Below are 17219 nucleotides of genomic sequence, written 5' to 3' on the forward strand. Positions count from 1 at the left end.
GATCTCAACTCTCAAGCCAACCCGAACCGAAGGTCGTTTCCTGAAGAAGTGATAGTGTGGCACGCTAAAAGAAATAATGTGATTTTATGTTCCTCATCTATCGTGCGAGAAAATCTGAAACATCTTGTCCTTGCGTCTCATTGTCAACTCACCAAGGTGAGAGGCGTGAAGAGTGGCGCGTCTGCACATGATACCCCAGCATATGACGATCTGGACGGCTCGAAGCAGTCCAGAATGCAAGAATGTGAATTATGCTACAGCGCCGTTACGGAGAACACAGAATCAGTCAAAAGGGAAAGAGCTTGTGGTCACGTTTGGAGCCCTTCCTTGCGAGCGTCTTTGTTGATGAACTTAAACAGCTTGCGACCTGCCTCGATACCTAAAAGCTCTTGCAGCTCCTCCTGGGTGAGGTCGCACAGCTCGGCAATATCCCGCACCTGGTTCATGATGTATCGGTAATTTCGGGTGTTGATGCCTGGCATGGCACGCAGAAGGTCTTGAGGCGTGAGGTTGAACGAGTGCTCGTTGGTTGTATTGAAACTTACGACGGACGAGCCTGCAACAATTTCGGTCGATCCTTGCGGGCCATGATCATCTTCCAAGCCGATACCGGCAACTTTGGCGACATCGGGCTCCTCAAAATTTTGCTTGATGTCTTCAAAGATGTCGGCCGTGGCGTAAGGGGAAGAAGACCAGACGATGCGGAGACGGGGAAAAGTGGTGGTGAGAAGTACGAGCTTTGACTGTATGTCAAGCTCTGAGCGATTTGCGCTCTCCTTGAATGTGCGCGCTTTTCCCTGTGCATCATTGACAGATCGTAGCGAAAAGCTCTTATCTTGGTCGAATTCGATGAGCAGCATGGGGTGCTTGTAATGAATGGACATGAGCTCGCACTGTGTGTATCTACTCATAGCGAGACCGTCAGTTTATACAGGGCAAGGCGATGACCAGCGAGAAGCGCCACTCACAGTCTGCCAGAGCTGAAACTCTGTGCCAAGTCCGTCAGACTCTTCCTCTCCACACAAATATCTGGCGTCAAAATGTAATCCCCGACTTGAAGAGTGCAGGGAACTACATCGATACCTGCTGCATGTAGCATGGAAGGTAGACTTGAACGAAACTCTCGCATGTCGACGATGATACGCGGTCGCTCGGATGTCGCGGTGCGCTGACCACCAGCAATGCGCGAGTTGATTGTGCGCAGCAATCGGTCATCGGCACTTTGTTCCGCGGGTCGACCATCAGCGCGCAGAGGCAGCACCATGGACTTACAGCACAATGTTAGAGTAAGTGCCAGGATTCAGTGACAGGTCAACCGTCGATGCGAACGCACCGATTTCTCCCTGATCAGCTTCTCGAAAGACTCCTTTTCCCTTCGAATGCTGCTGAGATACCGTTGCTCCTCGAAAGACTCGGCATACATCATGAAATAGAGTCTGACGCCGAAGCCAGGGTTGCTGCGGCGATAGACCTGCGGGGTATGCCAAAATGACCCATTAGCGGCTGCTCGCTGTGAGGCTTTCTTAAGACTCACTTCGATCCTTCGAATAAAGGCAGGCTGCGTATCATACATGACGATGAAACGAGGCTTGAGCTCTTGCAGGACCTTGTCATCCTCGTCATCGCGGTACGTTCTGACGACCACCAGGTTTTGCATGCTGAGTAAGCCAAAGAAAATGTCGAAGTTAAGTTCGCTAAGCGTTTCGGTGGACACACTGAGGTCGTTGACGCCGCTTCCCTCCTCTTCCTGTCCGGCGTCATCTGGATTATCGAGGTCAGCGTTCGCTTGTTTGACCGCTCGTCGCATGCTGAGCGAAGGGGCGAGTGGAGGGCCAGATCGATTCGCCTCAGCTCAACGTTACACTTAGGCTTGCCGGTCCGCTCTTGTACTCACAAAGCAGCAATGTCGCTAGCCTCCTCATACATGGCCTCTCCGCTGTTCGCTGCCGCCTGCTTGCGCCCGCCTGAAGCAGAGGCCGTGGCAGACCCGCCTCTCATCCTGCGCCTCTTGCCCGGCGGCGGCTGGCCACGGAATGCCTGCTTGCGCTTGAGCGCTTCGCTCAGGTGCTCACTGGAGCTGGCCCTGCCCTCCGCGCCCAAAGTTGAAGCTGATGTAGAGGTCGAAGTGTCCGCCTGACCATTCCAATCATTCAGAGCATTGCCGGTGCCGCTGGCCCCATTGTTCTTTGACCATAAGCCCTTGCCGTGCATGCCTCCGAGTGCTCGCTTCCACATGAAATAGTGGCGCAGCATGCGGCGCATCATGCGCTGACCTGGCCGTTGGTCCGATTCGCCCTCCTCTCCCTTCCCGCCATTGATTTGTATCCCCCTGCCTTCCTGCATTGTTGCTAGCAGTTCGCGGACCTGAGAGCACGTTCGTGCGGAAGAAGTCATGACGAGGATTGTGTTGTTCGTCCAAGCGTCTAGACGCATTGCACGGTCGGTTCGTGAGTTGAGATCCTACTTGGAAGTTAATACGAAATTAGACTCACCCTGCAAATGCTCCTGCGCTTGGATCTCTTCTTCAATCTCGCGCATCACGTCCCGCAGGAGCTTCCACTTCGGGAGTTCCTCCAGCACAAGGTCAATGCCATCTGGCAGCCACGAGTATGTTCTGCTGGCCCTAGCGAGAGCTGCAGCGCTGTTCAAGCCATCGCTATTCCCCGTTATTTTGTCGCTAAACGCCTCGCTCTGTAGTAATGCTTCATCTTCATCATCATCGATTACATCGGGTGCTACTGCTGCCATGTTTTCTTTCCCTTGAGCAGGGCCTGGTTTGGCGATTTCGCCAATATAGACACGGCGCCTAGCCTCGGAGAAGATAGTATTCGCAGCGTCCATCAGGAGCCACGGACTTTGATTCTGTCGCACCGTACCAGTGGCTGAGGCTGGGCTCGTGTTGGCCGCGAGGATCGTTTCAAGAAAGGAGTAGAAGGTAACGGCATCATATTGGATCAGATAGCTGAAAGAAGCGCCACCGGTACACGATGTCAGCGCATGCACGGGAAAGGTCAAGCGTGGGTAGCAACTGACGTGAGAAGTTGCCGTAAAGTACTCAGATCAGAGACAAGTTGCTTTGTCTTGGGGCTGACTCGGTGCCAGACAGGATCAAGTTGTCGGCGCACAACGGCATCAAAGACATGAAAGATCGCATTCTCGACCGTGTACTCGACCGTATCCACCTGTGGGTGTCCAAGCACTTAGTCTCCGGACACGGGACTGGACAGATGAAATCACTCACACCTACGCTCGTTCGTTTCAACTCGCAGATCGTCGCTTCAAGACACTCAATGATCGAAGTCTGAATATTCAACATACTCCGACTGAGCTCCTGATGGAGTTCCACAACATCTGCTCTCTGAGCACCGAGACTTTTCTGTACGATCTTGTGAAATCTGAATCAGGTTGCCCGCGAGTAGGGTGTTCAGCATGTAAGAGACTGCTGCATCCACGTACTATTCAGGTCTCACCTTGGCCAGATATCCACTTGACGGATCTGCAGCTGACCCATGACCGTCTGGAGTGGCGTGAACCCATGAGCAAAATGTTCGGGATTGTCCGAAAATGCTTTCAAGAAGCCATCTTCGTTTTTCTCCCTAAAGATACGAACGATAAACGCCTCGACACTCGTCGGAGTAACATTTTCCGCATGGAGCACGACCATTCCGGTGATAAGTTCGGTAGGTATGCGTTTGAGAAGCATGTCGACTACGAGGATCCTTGAAGTAACGGAAAGCAGGCCGCCGGCCATATAGAGCTCCTGGCGTTTCTGCGCGGTCATCTCATGCGTAATAACTCGCAGCCCTGGTCGGCGGACGCCAAGCGTAGTCAGCTCTTCACCGATTCCTTCCTCCTCCTCCGAGGTGGCGTTAATCACGACGATCAGATTGGTTGGGGCATCATAGATCTTCAGAATGGTGGAGATGATGCGGCGCATGCCGAGGCCTTTTGCAAGGATGACGAGCGAATTTCCGTCATCTTCTTCCTCATCGTCTTCTTCATTCTCGACTCTTCGATCACCATTTGCCGCACCGCCTTCCCCTTGTGCGAAGTCGGCGGAGTCTTTAGGGATGAGAGAGGCAATGATGGCACGATGAAAGGGTAGGAGGAAGGGCCCGCTGAGGTGGCGGACGACCTCTCCTCTCTCTGCGGAAGCCATTGCGACTACCTTCCATCGCTTGCACGGCTGCACCTGACGCTCGCACGCCTCGCCTCTCACCAGCGACTCAGGTTCAATTCGAACTCGTACGGTCAACCTTCGATGGCCATGATGAAGTAGTCGCACAAGATGAGCGATTGCGAAGCCATCTCGGCCGATAGAAAGACACCCACTATCTGGAGAGATCGTTTGCGAGGCGTCGCGCCATGCTGGAAGTGTAAGTGATAGCGCATAATGCGCGAATCGCAGTCACGTGGTCCAGTGTTTGTTTTCGAGTAGAGACTGCGACTGCGCTTCTATCAATCAATTCCAGGTTGACCAGCAACATGCGCCTGCACCGTGCAGATCCATATAATTAGAGAAATGCCTTGTGCGTCAAAGAGCGCGGAGGAGTCGAAGCTGCCACGCACATAGGCTCAGCGAATCCCATCCTAACCCAAAGCTCATGCATCCCGACTAGGAGAATCGTTGCAGTATTGGGGGCAGTACAGCGAGAGCTGCTCCTCCTGCCGACGGCTTCCCCTCCGCCATGCCGCACCAGATCCTGGCTCCTCTCCCTACCAACATTCCTCGGCGACCACATCGGCAGCTGGGCGTCGAAGCAGCGGTCGCTTTGAAAGGATCCAAAACAGGGAAGATGAAGGGCACTGGCGCAAGCTTGATCGGTAAACGTAAGGCGTCTGCGGCAGCGGCGGCCGCAGATATAGATCCTGCGGAGGAAGGGGCGCCTCCCAGGGAAGGCGGAGGAACTTGCGATTCTTCGGCATCCACCCAGTTTTCGTCAGCGGCCGTTCCGGATGCGGTGCTTGCCATGGCATCTTCTCAAGTTGTCATGGACACATCGACCCGTGCAAAAGTAGGGATCAAGCGAAAGAAGAGTGGGAAAGGCAGTGCCGGCTTTACTCAGACTTACAACTCCAACATGACAGCTGATGCTTCCGCTGCAAACCGTAATGATGCAGCTCTTTATAAACGAACCAGTTTCAAGGATATTTCCACCTCGGCGACGAACGCAAGTACAAGAGCCAGCAGCGGCAAACGTCTGATCATCACCCGCAAGCGCCTTTCGTTGGACGGCAGTCCAATGAGTCGCTCAGCACTCGGGCACGGCTTTGGCCATCTCAATCCTGACACCGAGCAGGCGCACTGCAAAAGCCGTGGAGAAGACTCTAGCCGACGCACGTCGCGTTCGTCACAGCATTCACTGATGCAACTCCCAAAGCAGAAAGTGAATGTCCAAGACACCGAGCCTACATCTGAAGGCCACACAAGCGATGAAGTTGTCGAGGCGGTGGAAGAAAATGCTGAAGATCGTGGTGAGCAGCCTGTGCGGCAATGTTGTTTGTCTGGTGGCTGCGCTGATGTTTCTTCTCTGGTTGCAGACACCCGTCTCCTCAATTCGGCGCCGTCCTGGGAGCTTAATAGACTCAGGAAAAGCGATCTCGTTCGACTACTTGTCCGTCTCGGAACCTGGGGAAGTACGAGCCCAGAGAATGCAAGCACATACAAGAAGCAAGAATTAATCGATGCCGTCGTCATGGCGCGCGATACCACATCCGCTAGGACTTCGCCAGCTGGCAGCGAATCAGGTGCAGATGCGGACGAGAGGCTCGACGGCAGCAGCACGAGTGCGCATGGAAATCTCAAGCACAGCGGATCTTCTCGTTTGCGTCAACGCAAGCTGACAGACATGTCCAAAGGAGCCTTACACACAGGGGCACAGTCGCAACCGCAGCCCACAGAGCTCATTCTCGGTGGTCTGGACGGGCGTAGGACGAGCTATCAACTGCGTCAGTGCAAGACATCTAGCGCATCTCAGCCTCAGCCTGATGGTGAGTCCGATTCGTCTGCAAACTCGGACGACTCAAAAGCGTCGACGGATGCAGGTGATGCTGGCGCGGAGGAGACGGATACAGGCTCCATCTCTCGCGCTGTTAAAGCGACCATGCGGCAGGGCACGAAGAACCAAGACTCAGCCTTGATCCATACTAGCCAAGTCCACCAAAAGGAAGGCATCACGCGCGCAGCCAAAGCCGCCGCAACACTCCGTGCGACGCGTACGAAGAATCGAGCACCTCTGACAGGCTCTCCCACTCCGCTGCCTTCGTCTCCATATACGTTAGGCATCAATAAGAGGCGTCTCAAGAAGCAGGTTGGGGGTAGGATGGGCGTCGCGTTCGCCGCATCCTCACCAATTCGCACGCGTGCGCGTCGTTCACGCGTAGTTGCCGCGGCGAGCGGGAGCGCGTTGAGATATAGCACGTCCAGCCTTGGTGAGGGCAGCGTCGGCGCTAGGCGTGGGTTGCGGCAGTCATCGTCGCTTTCGCGCTCGCAGCGCAATCAGATGTGGGACGCAGAAGAGGATGCACAGGAGGAGGAGGAAGTCGAGGAATTTATGGACCATGATACCTCTGCTGGCAGCCATGGGGCGAGGCAGAACATTCTGGAACGCGACGAATGCATTGAAGCAAAGCCGCCTTTACGTCAGCGTCAAGCCAAACTGAACGCCACCAACCTCATCCGCGATCATTCGCGCCACCATGATACCGAGCAATCGCAGCAGCGGACACGGGCTTCTCCCCACTCAACATCCCGTTCTGATGAAGATGATTCCGGTGATGGAGGTGATGAAGCGTCCAGCGTCGTTTGCTCTCAGCGGGCGGCGCTTGGCCTGCGGCCTAGGACACGCTCAGTATCTACACAGCTGCTCTCAAGGCCCAGCCCCGCCTCGAGTCTCACCAGTCTTGATGATCTTGACGCCGGCGACGACGATGGTGACCAAGCCGCTGACAAGCTGCTGACGCGAGCTTCACAGCGGGTAAGACTTCAGGATGGAGGGGATAGCGAGCGTGCCACGGACTCCTCGGAGGATGATCAAAGCCGACAGGGCATGCCACCGAGCGCGAAAAAGATTCGTAGGCTACGCAATGGGAAACTCAGATTGCCGAGCACGCTGCTTCCAGAGGCCAAGACCTTGGAGGAGGATGTGAGCAGCAGTGACGAGTCAATGCCCGAGCCTGAAGATGCGGGCGACACTACCTTCAAGCCTTCGTCGGACTTCGACATGGCAGACGTTTCTATTTCCTCTGCAGCTGAGACATTTGCAAACGCGGAAGTCGAAATGGACGAAGCAGTAGACATCGATGAGGGCGAAGGTCACGTTGATCGCGATAACGACCCCATGACGAATCCCAGCACAGCGTCTTTATCGCGCCTTTTGAAGGCGCAGCTGCTTCAGCTGTGCGAGGAACGCGGACTGCATGTAGATGCGGACCTCAAGAAAGCTGACTTAGTGCAAACGCTGATCAGCTCGGTGAGCATATAAGTTTTGCAATTTCATCAAATATGCACGCTCACTTTCTTCTTGCAGGTTGATGCCCGAGAGGCCATTGACAGCACATCATCCGTCGCGTCGCAATTCACAGCAAAAGGGTCTTCTACATTTTCGGGGGATCGATGGGGCCGCCATAGCAACGGTGCAACGATGCCTCTACTCCGCTCGCATGAGAAGCTGATTCAAGATATTCAGCCGCCAACGCCGGCGTTGACGCCGACCAATGCGCAAGCCCAGCCTGCCGAGGCGGTCGACGAATTGAATGGCCTGGACCTCGAATCACTCAATTTGGTCGACAAGGAGATCGCGGCGAGCAAATTAGAGAAGTTGGAGAAGATCGGATCAGGCGGATTCAAAGATGTCTATGTTGGCAAGTATAAGGTCTCCAAAGCGCGCAGCATGAAAGTCGCTATCGCGGACCTCCGCGACCAGCTTACGGAGATGGACATCAAGGAACTTTCGCTGCTAAGAGACCTCAAGCACGAGAACATTGTTCGCTTCATCGGTGTCAGCATTCCAGATGACCCCAGGAACGTGCCTTGCATGATTGTCAGCGAGTTGTGCTCAAACGGAGACCTGTTCGATTACATTCGGAATGTCCCGGCTCCAAGTGACAGTGAGATCGTGAGTCTCTTTGTGCACGCAACCGTCGGAGATTCGGCTTACAAGCTTGACATGACTCCTACCCAACAGTACCGCATTCTACTCGAGATTGCGCGGGGTCTCGAGTATCTGCACCTTCGCAAACCCGCCATCATTCACCGAGATGTCAAGTCCACAAACGTGTTGATCACGCGCGACCGCACCGCTAAGATCAACGACTTTGGACTTGCGCGAGTCAAGAACACGACGCGTTCGATGGTTCGCTCGCTGGTAGGCACGGTGAATTGGCAAGCGGTTGAGCTCTGGGTTCCCAAGCCTCATTACAACGAGAAGGTCGATGTGTGGAGCGCAGCCATGACGTTTTGGGAGGTGCTGCAGTGGCATCAGCCGGAGAAGCGATATCCTTTCCAAGGCATGAACGAGCACCAGATCTACCAGGATGTCGGCCAGAAGCGGCAGAGGTGCGTCGCCATACTCCTTTGGCCCATGAGCATACAACTTACATATCTGCGCGCATGTGCAGACCGTATACTGGCAGCACGCGCCGTCAGTTTGGAGGGGAGATCGTCCATTTGCTCGATCGCATGTGGGATCAGAATCCCAAGGAGCGGCCATCGATGGGCGAAGTTTGCGCCGCTCTTGAGGAGCTCATCGAGTTGAACAGACGAACAAAGTCGTAGCCCTCTATATGTCCAGCACGTCTGCTATCCAGGTTGCACCAGCCGGCCGCTGCCTCGAAGCTCCTCGCTGATCTTCGGGGTTCTCGATTCTGCTCTCCTTCCGCGCACTTCATTCTCTTTTTCATCGACCATTGGCTTCAACCGCGCGTCAATGGGTCGCCAATCAGTCCCAACATCATATTTTTCTGCTGCGCGGATTCTTTCGCGCCTACCCTGCAATTCCCGGATCTGCACCTTTCAACCGACTGTATCAAAGAAAAGCAACCACTGTGACTTTAGAAAGCATCGCAACCAGAACACCAAAGCAAGAGCAACAAGCAGCGACAGTTTTTCAGCATCGCGATTCGCGGCTCACCTGATCAAATTATCGAACGAGTCTACTGATTCCCCGGTCCCTCGTCTAACCAGCGCCAGCGGACCTGTACTGTAGGCTCTTCTTGCTGAAGGGAATGTACCACAACGCCTTCCTTTCGGTCTGTCTTTTGAGCCCTGTGTACTTGATGACCATCAGAGGGCAGGACCAAGCCAAGTGCAGTGTACGAGAGAAGTGAGCGCTTCCAGCTTCACAATTCCCCATTGAAGCACCAGACGAGCATCAAGTGCAAGCCTATGAAACTGTTTGCGGCAGCTGTGCCACCACGCGTTCCGACACTTTTGGAGTCTCGAGCCTCGCCAGGCCGTGCCTTGGGAAGCGTCTCGAACTCTCGTGACCACACGAGGTGGCGACCTATCACAAGCCCAACGGCGTCGAGTATCGAGGGCATCAGCGTTCTGGCAATGTATAACGTGATGAACCTTTTTGTTCAACTGTCAACGTGTTAATATCATTAACGAAACTCTTCCAGATTACCGCAGCTTTTATGCGCTTGAGCATCACTACATGTACATGTAGATATTGCATGTGTGCCTATACTTCCCAGCTCTACCTGGCTCAGCGTTGTCAATGAACCAATGGGAATCAACTCGGACCCATCAAGCGACAACTAGATTTCTGCGTCGTGGGACGAGAAAAGGCCTGGGAGAGTAAGGGCAAGGGTATGATCCTTCGGAGGTTGTCTCTGGGTTTATCACATCTTACCCTTTGCGACAGGCGCGTTCTGCGAAGCCTCGCGTCTTCCCACTCGTGGTAGGTTGTGATCTGCTGGTTGCTGGGATCCGAGCGCAGGATGCGCGGCCCATTGCCTATCATTGTTTGCTGCCTTGTTGGCTACTGTTTCAAAAGTGTTTCATGTGACCAAAGTGGATCAGAATGTCTTGTACATAGCCATTTATGTAGGACCTATTTTAGCAAGATGCTTGCTGTATACATTGTAGGACTTCCAAGTTGAAGCTTTGAGCTTGACCAGGTGTACGCTTATGCAGCCGATGAACAGGTGTGTGGGTGCCCCGCCTGTGTGGCCTTTAGATGACACGTGACCTTAATCTGCCTGGACGCGACTTCCCGACGCGTTATTCGAAGTTACCCAAACACATCACACACAAACCACACAAACACGCGAGCTCGTGCGCGTGATAGTAAATAAGTGCTACAAAAGTACAAAGGGCTTGCAGCGAGGATGTGAAGATGAGGAAAGCGAGCGCGTCACTGAGCAGAGTGTAAGATGATGGAGCCGGAAAGCCCCCGGAAATCGCAAGACCTCCCTCATCGCCTCCTGTGGGCAGTGAGGGGCAGTGAGAAGCGCCCGATGAAGTGTCACACGGGACGGACGATCACAAGTCACATATCACATCACACGCGCTTGCGCCCCGCCTGTGTATCCCACACACACACACACAGTAGGGAGAGAAAGAGCTACATGGCCTGGAGAGTGGAGGCTGGAGAGCCAGGCCAATGGCGGCGGTGTCCTGTGGTGGGTGCAGCAGCCGTTGCATCCCACCTGGGAGACGTTCACGAGAGGCTGAATTCCATCGCAATGCCATTAATACATCCTCTATCCTTCACTCAACTTTGTTCAGCCTTCCCCTGTTCTTTGTTTGCTTGCACGGAGCAACGATATAGTCGCTGGTGCTGTCTGTCCTCCTTGCAAGTCTGCTCATCTGTGCGGCTTGAGGGAATCTGCGCTGCTAGCTCGCGGCCACTATATACATAGTTGTAGTTACTTCTGCACGGCCGCGCGTCTCCCCCTTTTCAGCAGCCTGCCACTCCGCGCCAATCCTCCGACTTCGTTCGACCGTTGGTCCCTGCAGCGCTTACGCCTTCGCTCAGCTCCAGGACTGCATCAGTGGACGCTTGCATTCGATTGCAACAGCAAGTCACTGTCAGCAACCAACCGTCCATCTACCAAACAACTCGCCGACCCCACATTCGTCTACATCCGACGCACCAGTGACGAGCGCGTGCCCCCTCTGCCCTGCGTCCGGCCGCTCGCTCGCCATTCTTCGCCCACCACCCTCCATAGCACGTCGACAATTCGACATCTTCCTCTCCATCTGCCCCTCAGCAGCCCTCCGCCTTCCAAGTCACACTGTCGGACGCATGTGCTGATACATATGGGGTCTGCTGGGTCGGCATTCCAACGGCTCCTCCTATATCCCCGGCACCGCCCTAAGGACCTTTTTTCCGTGACGCTGACGCGCTGCACGCATACATAGAAGGGTGAGATTGCACCAGAAGCATATTACCTGCATTGAGGCACAGGAGACGAGGCAAGCGCTAATAAGACCTTGATTGCGCTGCCGGCCAACAGGTCACAGTTCACGTTTACACCTCCCACAGGCCACTCAGCTGACGCGAGGCAGAGTGCGCAAGCTTCCGCAGCCTCTGTCCATCAAAGTAAGGTGCGGCCCCTCTTCACTCTCCGTCAAGTTTTGTCATCTAGAGTGAGTTCCCTGACTCGGCCGCCCGGTAGCCACGCCGCATCAGACCGCGCACGGGGAGTTGTGTTGTTCCAGAGGGGAAGCATGTGGCATGGATGATGACAATCCTCCTAGTCTCGAGTTTAAAGCCCTTAGAGCGCTCCTGACCCCGATCGGAGTATCAACGATCGAGAGAAGGTCCGCAAGACGTTCCACTGCTCGGAGCCCCTCCCTCTCCCGATTGGCACAGAGCTTGGCTGTTGGATAGACATCGGCGCATTTTAAGGTATATTGCATAGCTGCTTGACGACCGCTGCACACAGGTTCCCAGCCGGTGAAGCAGGTCGCCCAGTAGATGCACAGCGGGCGGTTCTGGTGGGTCTACTCAGTGGGTCGCTGCAGGAGGTTTTCTTGCGCCTCTTGCGCATTTGGACTTGTGGAGTTGAACGTCGGTGAGCAGGCGAGGAGTGTTCATTTGCATTTCCTTTTGAGATCACCGCACCCACAACGAGAACGACCTTGTCGTGCTTGTTTCGATTAAAAGTGCTTGGGCAGATCTTATCCCCCCTCGTCGAGATCATCACCGTCGTTCTCGTCTCTGGCGATTGGAGACGTCCGGGTCTCGTCCGGGTCTGCTCCCATCGCCATTAAACGCTGTTGCTTGTCACCAGCGACCGGTAGGACCTACTGACGTCAGGTGTGTCTTCTACCAACCGGCGTCAGGAGAGACCTCCACAACCCGACTGACATATCAAGGTTTGGCGGGTTAGACATAAGCTCTATCTGGTTTACAAGGTCTTCGCCTTTCTGTGGTTCATCCTATCTGCCTTGTCTATTCCCTTGTCATCACTTTTATGTTCGCCATAACCTCCATCGCTTTCATTGGAGGACCACCCAGCTGACCCACCCTCGTTTCATCTCTCCTCGCCCTTCACCTCATCGACCGTACTCAATCCCTTTCCACACTCTTTTTCAACCCTCCATCTTTCACTCGGATTTATGCTGGAACCTTGATTGCAGCAGCAGCCAGCTCCACACTTTTGAAACAAGGTGCGGTATCATCAAAGCGCGGCGAACACCCACTGTGCTTAGGCATCTTTACCATGGCGTCCAGAGTGAGCTTCGGTGTCAACCAGAACCGTGTGACTGCCGACCGTGACTGACATGCACCGCTTGACTGTGTTCCAGGTCACTGCTTCTCGCTCGAGCCGCGCGCGAGGGCTGGGTTCAAGCCGTAGCAACGATCACCTCGATGGTGGAAAAATTGGATCGACCTCGACCGCCGCCTCCAGCGGCACCTCTGCAAAAGTACGAGCCTCCCGAGTCCCAGTCTCATCAGCCGCAGCAGCTGCTGCCGGTGGCACCCTATGCAAGGCTCCACGGTCAGGTCTCGCATCCTTGCGCAATGCTCCGCTTCACGAAGTCACCAATCGCAGTTCACGGGCTCCTTCTGCTATCAACGGAAACAGCAGTGTTAAGGATGGCTTTGAGAAGCAACCGCCAGCCAAAACCGGTTCTGCCACCGCAACTGTCACCAAGGTCCGGACATCTCGCGTACCGACGAGCAGCTCACATCCAGACTCCATCGCCCATCACCGCAAACGCAGCGGGTCCGGCTCAACTACCGCCGTCGCGGCCTCCTCTTCTTCATCCAATCTCGCCAGCATCAGAGACACCGCAGCCCGGATGAATGCTGCGATGGAGATCGACGAAGAAAAGGAGGAGGGAAAGGGAGCGCGGAGTCGAACGACTCGTTTGATTCGTCAGCCACCTGCGAAGCGAGTAGTCCGGAAAGCGACAAGTGCCATCACAGTCAGGTGCCATCCCACAACCGTCTCTTCCGACGCGACCGTGCATGCACAATCAGATAGTATTACAGGATCCATGGACGTGGATGCTGCTGCTGCCAGGCCATCATCGCTACATGCCGACATAAAGGAGGCGAAGCTGCACGATGAGGAGGAGGAGGACAACGAGCAGTTGGAGGGAGGGGAAGAGGATGATGATCTACACGACTCAGAGCTGGAAGAGCTGGAGGGAGTACCGAGCGATACAGAAGATGAGGACGCAGCCATGCACGGTCTGACAGATCTGAAGAGTATCCCTCAAGGGCAGCAATTGCGAGCACCTTCTAGCAGTGCTGGCAGTGCAAGCGATATTTCATCCGCAGTCCCAACTGCGGCAGGTACGGCGGAAACGACACCGTGGATGAACTCGAACGAGAAGTTTGACGACCAGGCTGACGTATTCGCCGAAGAAGTTGAAGTCAACTTTGATCCCGAGTGCATCATCCACATTCGGCCCGAGTTTGTCGACGCCGCTGAGCACAAGAAGGCGCACATCATACGTAAGTATGATGAGACGGTCATCCGGCCACAGGCCGAGGAGGCGAGGCAGCAGCGACAGGCGCTACTGCTGAACGGACAGATTTCGCAGGAGACGGCGGCTCTTGATGATGAGTTGGCATTGATGGGCCTTGATCCAGACGAGGTGCGCGATACTACCATGGTGGCGGAGTACTCAGAAGAGATCTTTGCGTACATGAGCGAATGCGAGATGAGTACCATGGCCAAGCCAAATTACATGGACTTTCAAACCGAAATCCAGTGGTAAGTCGACAATTGGTCGGTTTTAAAGAAGGCTCAACTGACACGTTTCTACATTAGGTACATGCGGCAAACACTCGTCGACTGGCTTCTGCAAGTTCACGTGCGCTACCACATGTTACCCGAGACCCTTTGGATCGCGGTCAACATCATCGACCGATTCCTCAGCATGCGTGTCGTTGCTCTGCAGAAGCTCCAACTGGTCGGTGTGACGTCGATGTTCATCGCGGCCAAATACGAGGAAATTCTCGCACCCAGCGTGGAAGAATTTGTCTTCATGACCGAGAATGGATACTCGAAGGAAGAGATCCTTAAAGGAGAGCGCATTATCCTCTCGGTAAGTTTAATCCCTCGCGCTGCATAGCTTGTTCCGCAGTGTATTGAATGCCCTGCTTATCTTTCCTGCAGACCCTCGACTTCAACATTTCGAAATATTGCACACCATACTCATGGCTTCGCCGGATCTCGAAGGCTGACGACTACGATATTCACAGCCGCACGCTCGCCAAGTTCTTGATGGAGGTCACTCTCACAGACCATCGGTTCTTGCGTGCAAAGCCGTCAATGATTGCAGCGATGAGCATGCTTCTGGCAAAGAAGATGCTTGGACTCGAATGGGTGAGTGCCCACCCGGTCCTTCGTTCGCCTGCTCTCCTTCACACTGATTCACGAACCTGTTCCCAATCTTGTCCAGAATGACGCTTTCGTCTACTATTCCAAATTTACAGAGCAGGAGCTCGTACCCGGTGCCAACCTTATGCTTGAGAAGCTCATTGATCCGTCATTCGAGGAGCAATTTGTCTGCAAGAAGTACAGCAACCGAAAGTTCCTCAAGGCCAGTATCTATGCACGCGAATGGGCGCTACAGAACCATAGAAGCGTCGCTGCAGCCGCTGCGGCCGAGGCCGGCGAGGAGTACGACACCTCAGTTTAGGCGCCGTTCGCCCCGCAATCCGACCTATTCGATCAATCTTCCTTGCGCTGCATCGAATCCACGATCAATTCCCCCTTCTCCCGCGGCATCCATAGCATCTCACCCGGTCACGTCTAATCACAGCAATCTCGGTTCTTTCACAATTACGTTCATCACTCATATGCCACCAGTGGGATACCCGGCTGCCAGACCAAGGTATTCGGCGCCACACCAATGGTCACCGTCACTTTCATACATCCCAAAAGGCATCGCGCAAAGCTTTTTAAGTCAAGATTCGAGCGATTCCTTCGCCTCTCGACCGCTCCGAATCATGAACCACGCGCTGAACGAGCGAGCTGATATGATCCATCGCCAAACGCCTCATCTTCTCTGCCCATTCTCACTTCTGCCACCCTTTCGATCGCGCTGCCGCTGTCGGACACTGGACATCATCCTCGTTGAGACGCGCACTCTCCCCCTTCGTGACAAATATGCTTTTCCAATCTCTTCTTTCCCCTTCTGTGCATCCTTGACACAGTACGATAGTCGGCCGTGGCGTCGCATGAAGCATAAGCAATTGAATCTTTTACACTATCCAAACCCGTCTTGTTGAGGTGTACGGTATAAAAGGCATGGCCTTGATTAGGATACAGTGGGATGGATATGATACAGCCCAGGGCGGCGAGCGCCACGGTGTGAGGGTGGCGATTCACCCCATGAGCATGCTAACGTCCTCCGGTGGATACTGACCACGCACAAAGCACGATCGTGAATATGACAGGAACGATGCAGAGTCCAGCACAAGGAAGAACGTTGAGCTCACCTTTGTCTGGGCGAACGTCATGAGACGTTTCAAACTCTGAATATACTTGCGTGTCTCCTCATCGTTGAGCACATGCGCGATTTTGGAGCTGAAGATCTTTTCTCGTCCCGAGCGCGCGTGGATGCCGACCGAGGTGGCGCCGATTGGCCAAGGGGCGTTTCCGATGCTGAGCTGCAAATACGAGTCGTTGGCTTTGCGGTACTCGCGTTTTTGCATGTAATGCACAATTTCAGCTATCCGAATAAGCATGTCAGACGGTAGGTCCCGATGGCGCAACTGTTTGAACAGCGGCTTGAGGTAGCTCGCAGTCTGCACCTGGGTCGCTGCTGCGAGCTTTCCTTGTGTTGATCGCCGCACTTCGTCTGTGATGCCCAAATGTGCGTCAGTAGCGGATCGGTGTAACGACAAAAAGTTTCCCTTTGCACGACTCACCAGGGCGTTTTGCGAGATACTCTTCCCAGTCCTTCAGAAGCCCTTTGAGCGTGTAATAGATGATCGGATGCACCTTGGACTCGTCTGTACGAATGAGGTTCAGATCCAACAAGCTATCCATGCCAACTCCCTCTCGTCCTTTGCCTTTGTCCTCGTTGTCTGCCTGCGGAACGGCATCTTTCGCTTCTTGCTGCTCCTCCTTGCCCTTGTCGCTAGCATGCATCCTTTCGATTGCGTTCTTCGCTTCGCTGCTTTCGGCACCTTGCAAGGCTTTCATAAAGTCATTCTGCCCGACCTTGGCGCCGCGCTCCTCGATGAGCTCCAGCGCCCGAACGCGCAAGCGGCGCTCCTTGTCGCTCTCGCCAAATAGTCGGATCGGCTCGCCGCGAGCACGAAGACGGCGTACAGCTTCTTCGGGGGATATGTTGAAGCTCTCCTTTTTTGCATCTTTCACTGCAATATCAGCGGAATCCCTTGACACTGAACCACCCTCGCCTGTTCGTTCTGGCGTCTAGTGGTGCGAGCGAGGACAGTGAAGGTCAATGAAAGTAACGCGACAGCGCGCTCGTCCAGCTGGAGAAAGCGCACCTTGCTCTTTGACCGATGCTCTTTTCCCTGCCTTTTCAGCCTTTCTGCTGCTGCTTTTGCCTTGGCCTTCTCCTCTTGCTCCCTCTTGTACTCCTCCTCCTGCTGTTTGAGTAGATCGCCACGTCGCGTCCATTTCTTGTAGACAGGCTCAGCGCTCCCGCTGCCTCCTTCAGCGGGGGGCGGCGCTTCCTTGGCCTTGCGTTTGGCAGCCAGCTCGGCTTTGAGGGCATCCATGACTGCTAGCTACTGCATCCGGAAGTTGCGTTGTGCACTCTCGGTGACGGT

At 54.5% G+C, this 17219-nt stretch overlaps 4 protein-coding genes across 4 annotated transcripts; 2 read left to right on the top strand and 2 right to left on the bottom strand.

Annotated features, from left to right (window-relative positions):
- Positions 1 to 308: 308 nt before the first annotated feature.
- Positions 309 to 4159, bottom strand: K437DRAFT_265777 (uncharacterized protein; the record flags this gene model as incomplete). The annotated part of the gene is made up of 9 exons (XM_013390796.1): positions 309 to 903; positions 969 to 1267; positions 1334 to 1471; positions 1535 to 1808; positions 1895 to 2423; positions 2493 to 2962; positions 3034 to 3182; positions 3242 to 3395; positions 3471 to 4159. The coding sequence occupies 9 exons, from the start codon at positions 4157 to 4159 to the stop codon at positions 309 to 311; spliced, it is 3297 nt and encodes a 1098-aa protein (XP_013246250.1).
- A 3181-nt stretch (positions 4160 to 7340) lies between these two features.
- Positions 7341 to 8756, top strand: K437DRAFT_218959 (kinase-like protein; the record flags this gene model as incomplete). The annotated part of the gene is made up of 3 exons (XM_013390797.1): positions 7341 to 7472; positions 7689 to 8117; positions 8187 to 8756. The coding sequence occupies 3 exons, from the start codon at positions 7341 to 7343 to the stop codon at positions 8754 to 8756; spliced, it is 1131 nt and encodes a 376-aa protein (XP_013246251.1).
- Positions 8757 to 13780: 5024 nt separating this feature from the next.
- K437DRAFT_218891 (A/B/D/E cyclin) lies at positions 13781 to 15112 on the top strand (the record flags this gene model as incomplete). Its single annotated transcript, XM_013390798.1, has 4 exons — positions 13781 to 14181; positions 14239 to 14515; positions 14587 to 14796; positions 14873 to 15112. The coding sequence occupies 4 exons, from the start codon at positions 13781 to 13783 to the stop codon at positions 15110 to 15112; spliced, it is 1128 nt and encodes a 375-aa protein (XP_013246252.1).
- Positions 15113 to 15707: 595 nt separating this feature from the next.
- On the bottom strand, positions 15708 to 17168 carry K437DRAFT_242053 (Prp18-domain-containing protein; the record flags this gene model as incomplete). The annotated part of the gene is made up of 4 exons (XM_013390799.1): positions 15708 to 15836; positions 15915 to 16276; positions 16347 to 16857; positions 16905 to 17168. 4 exons carry the CDS (start codon positions 17166 to 17168, stop codon positions 15801 to 15803), a joined length of 1173 nt encoding a protein of 390 aa, XP_013246253.1. The 3' UTR covers positions 15708 to 15800.
- Positions 17169 to 17219: the final 51 nt, after the last annotated feature.

Source organism: Tilletiaria anomala (genome assembly GCF_000711695.1).
Source record: "Tilletiaria anomala UBC 951 chromosome Unknown K437scaffold_2, whole genome shotgun sequence".
NCBI lineage: Eukaryota > Fungi > Basidiomycota > Exobasidiomycetes > Georgefischeriales > Tilletiariaceae > Tilletiaria > Tilletiaria anomala.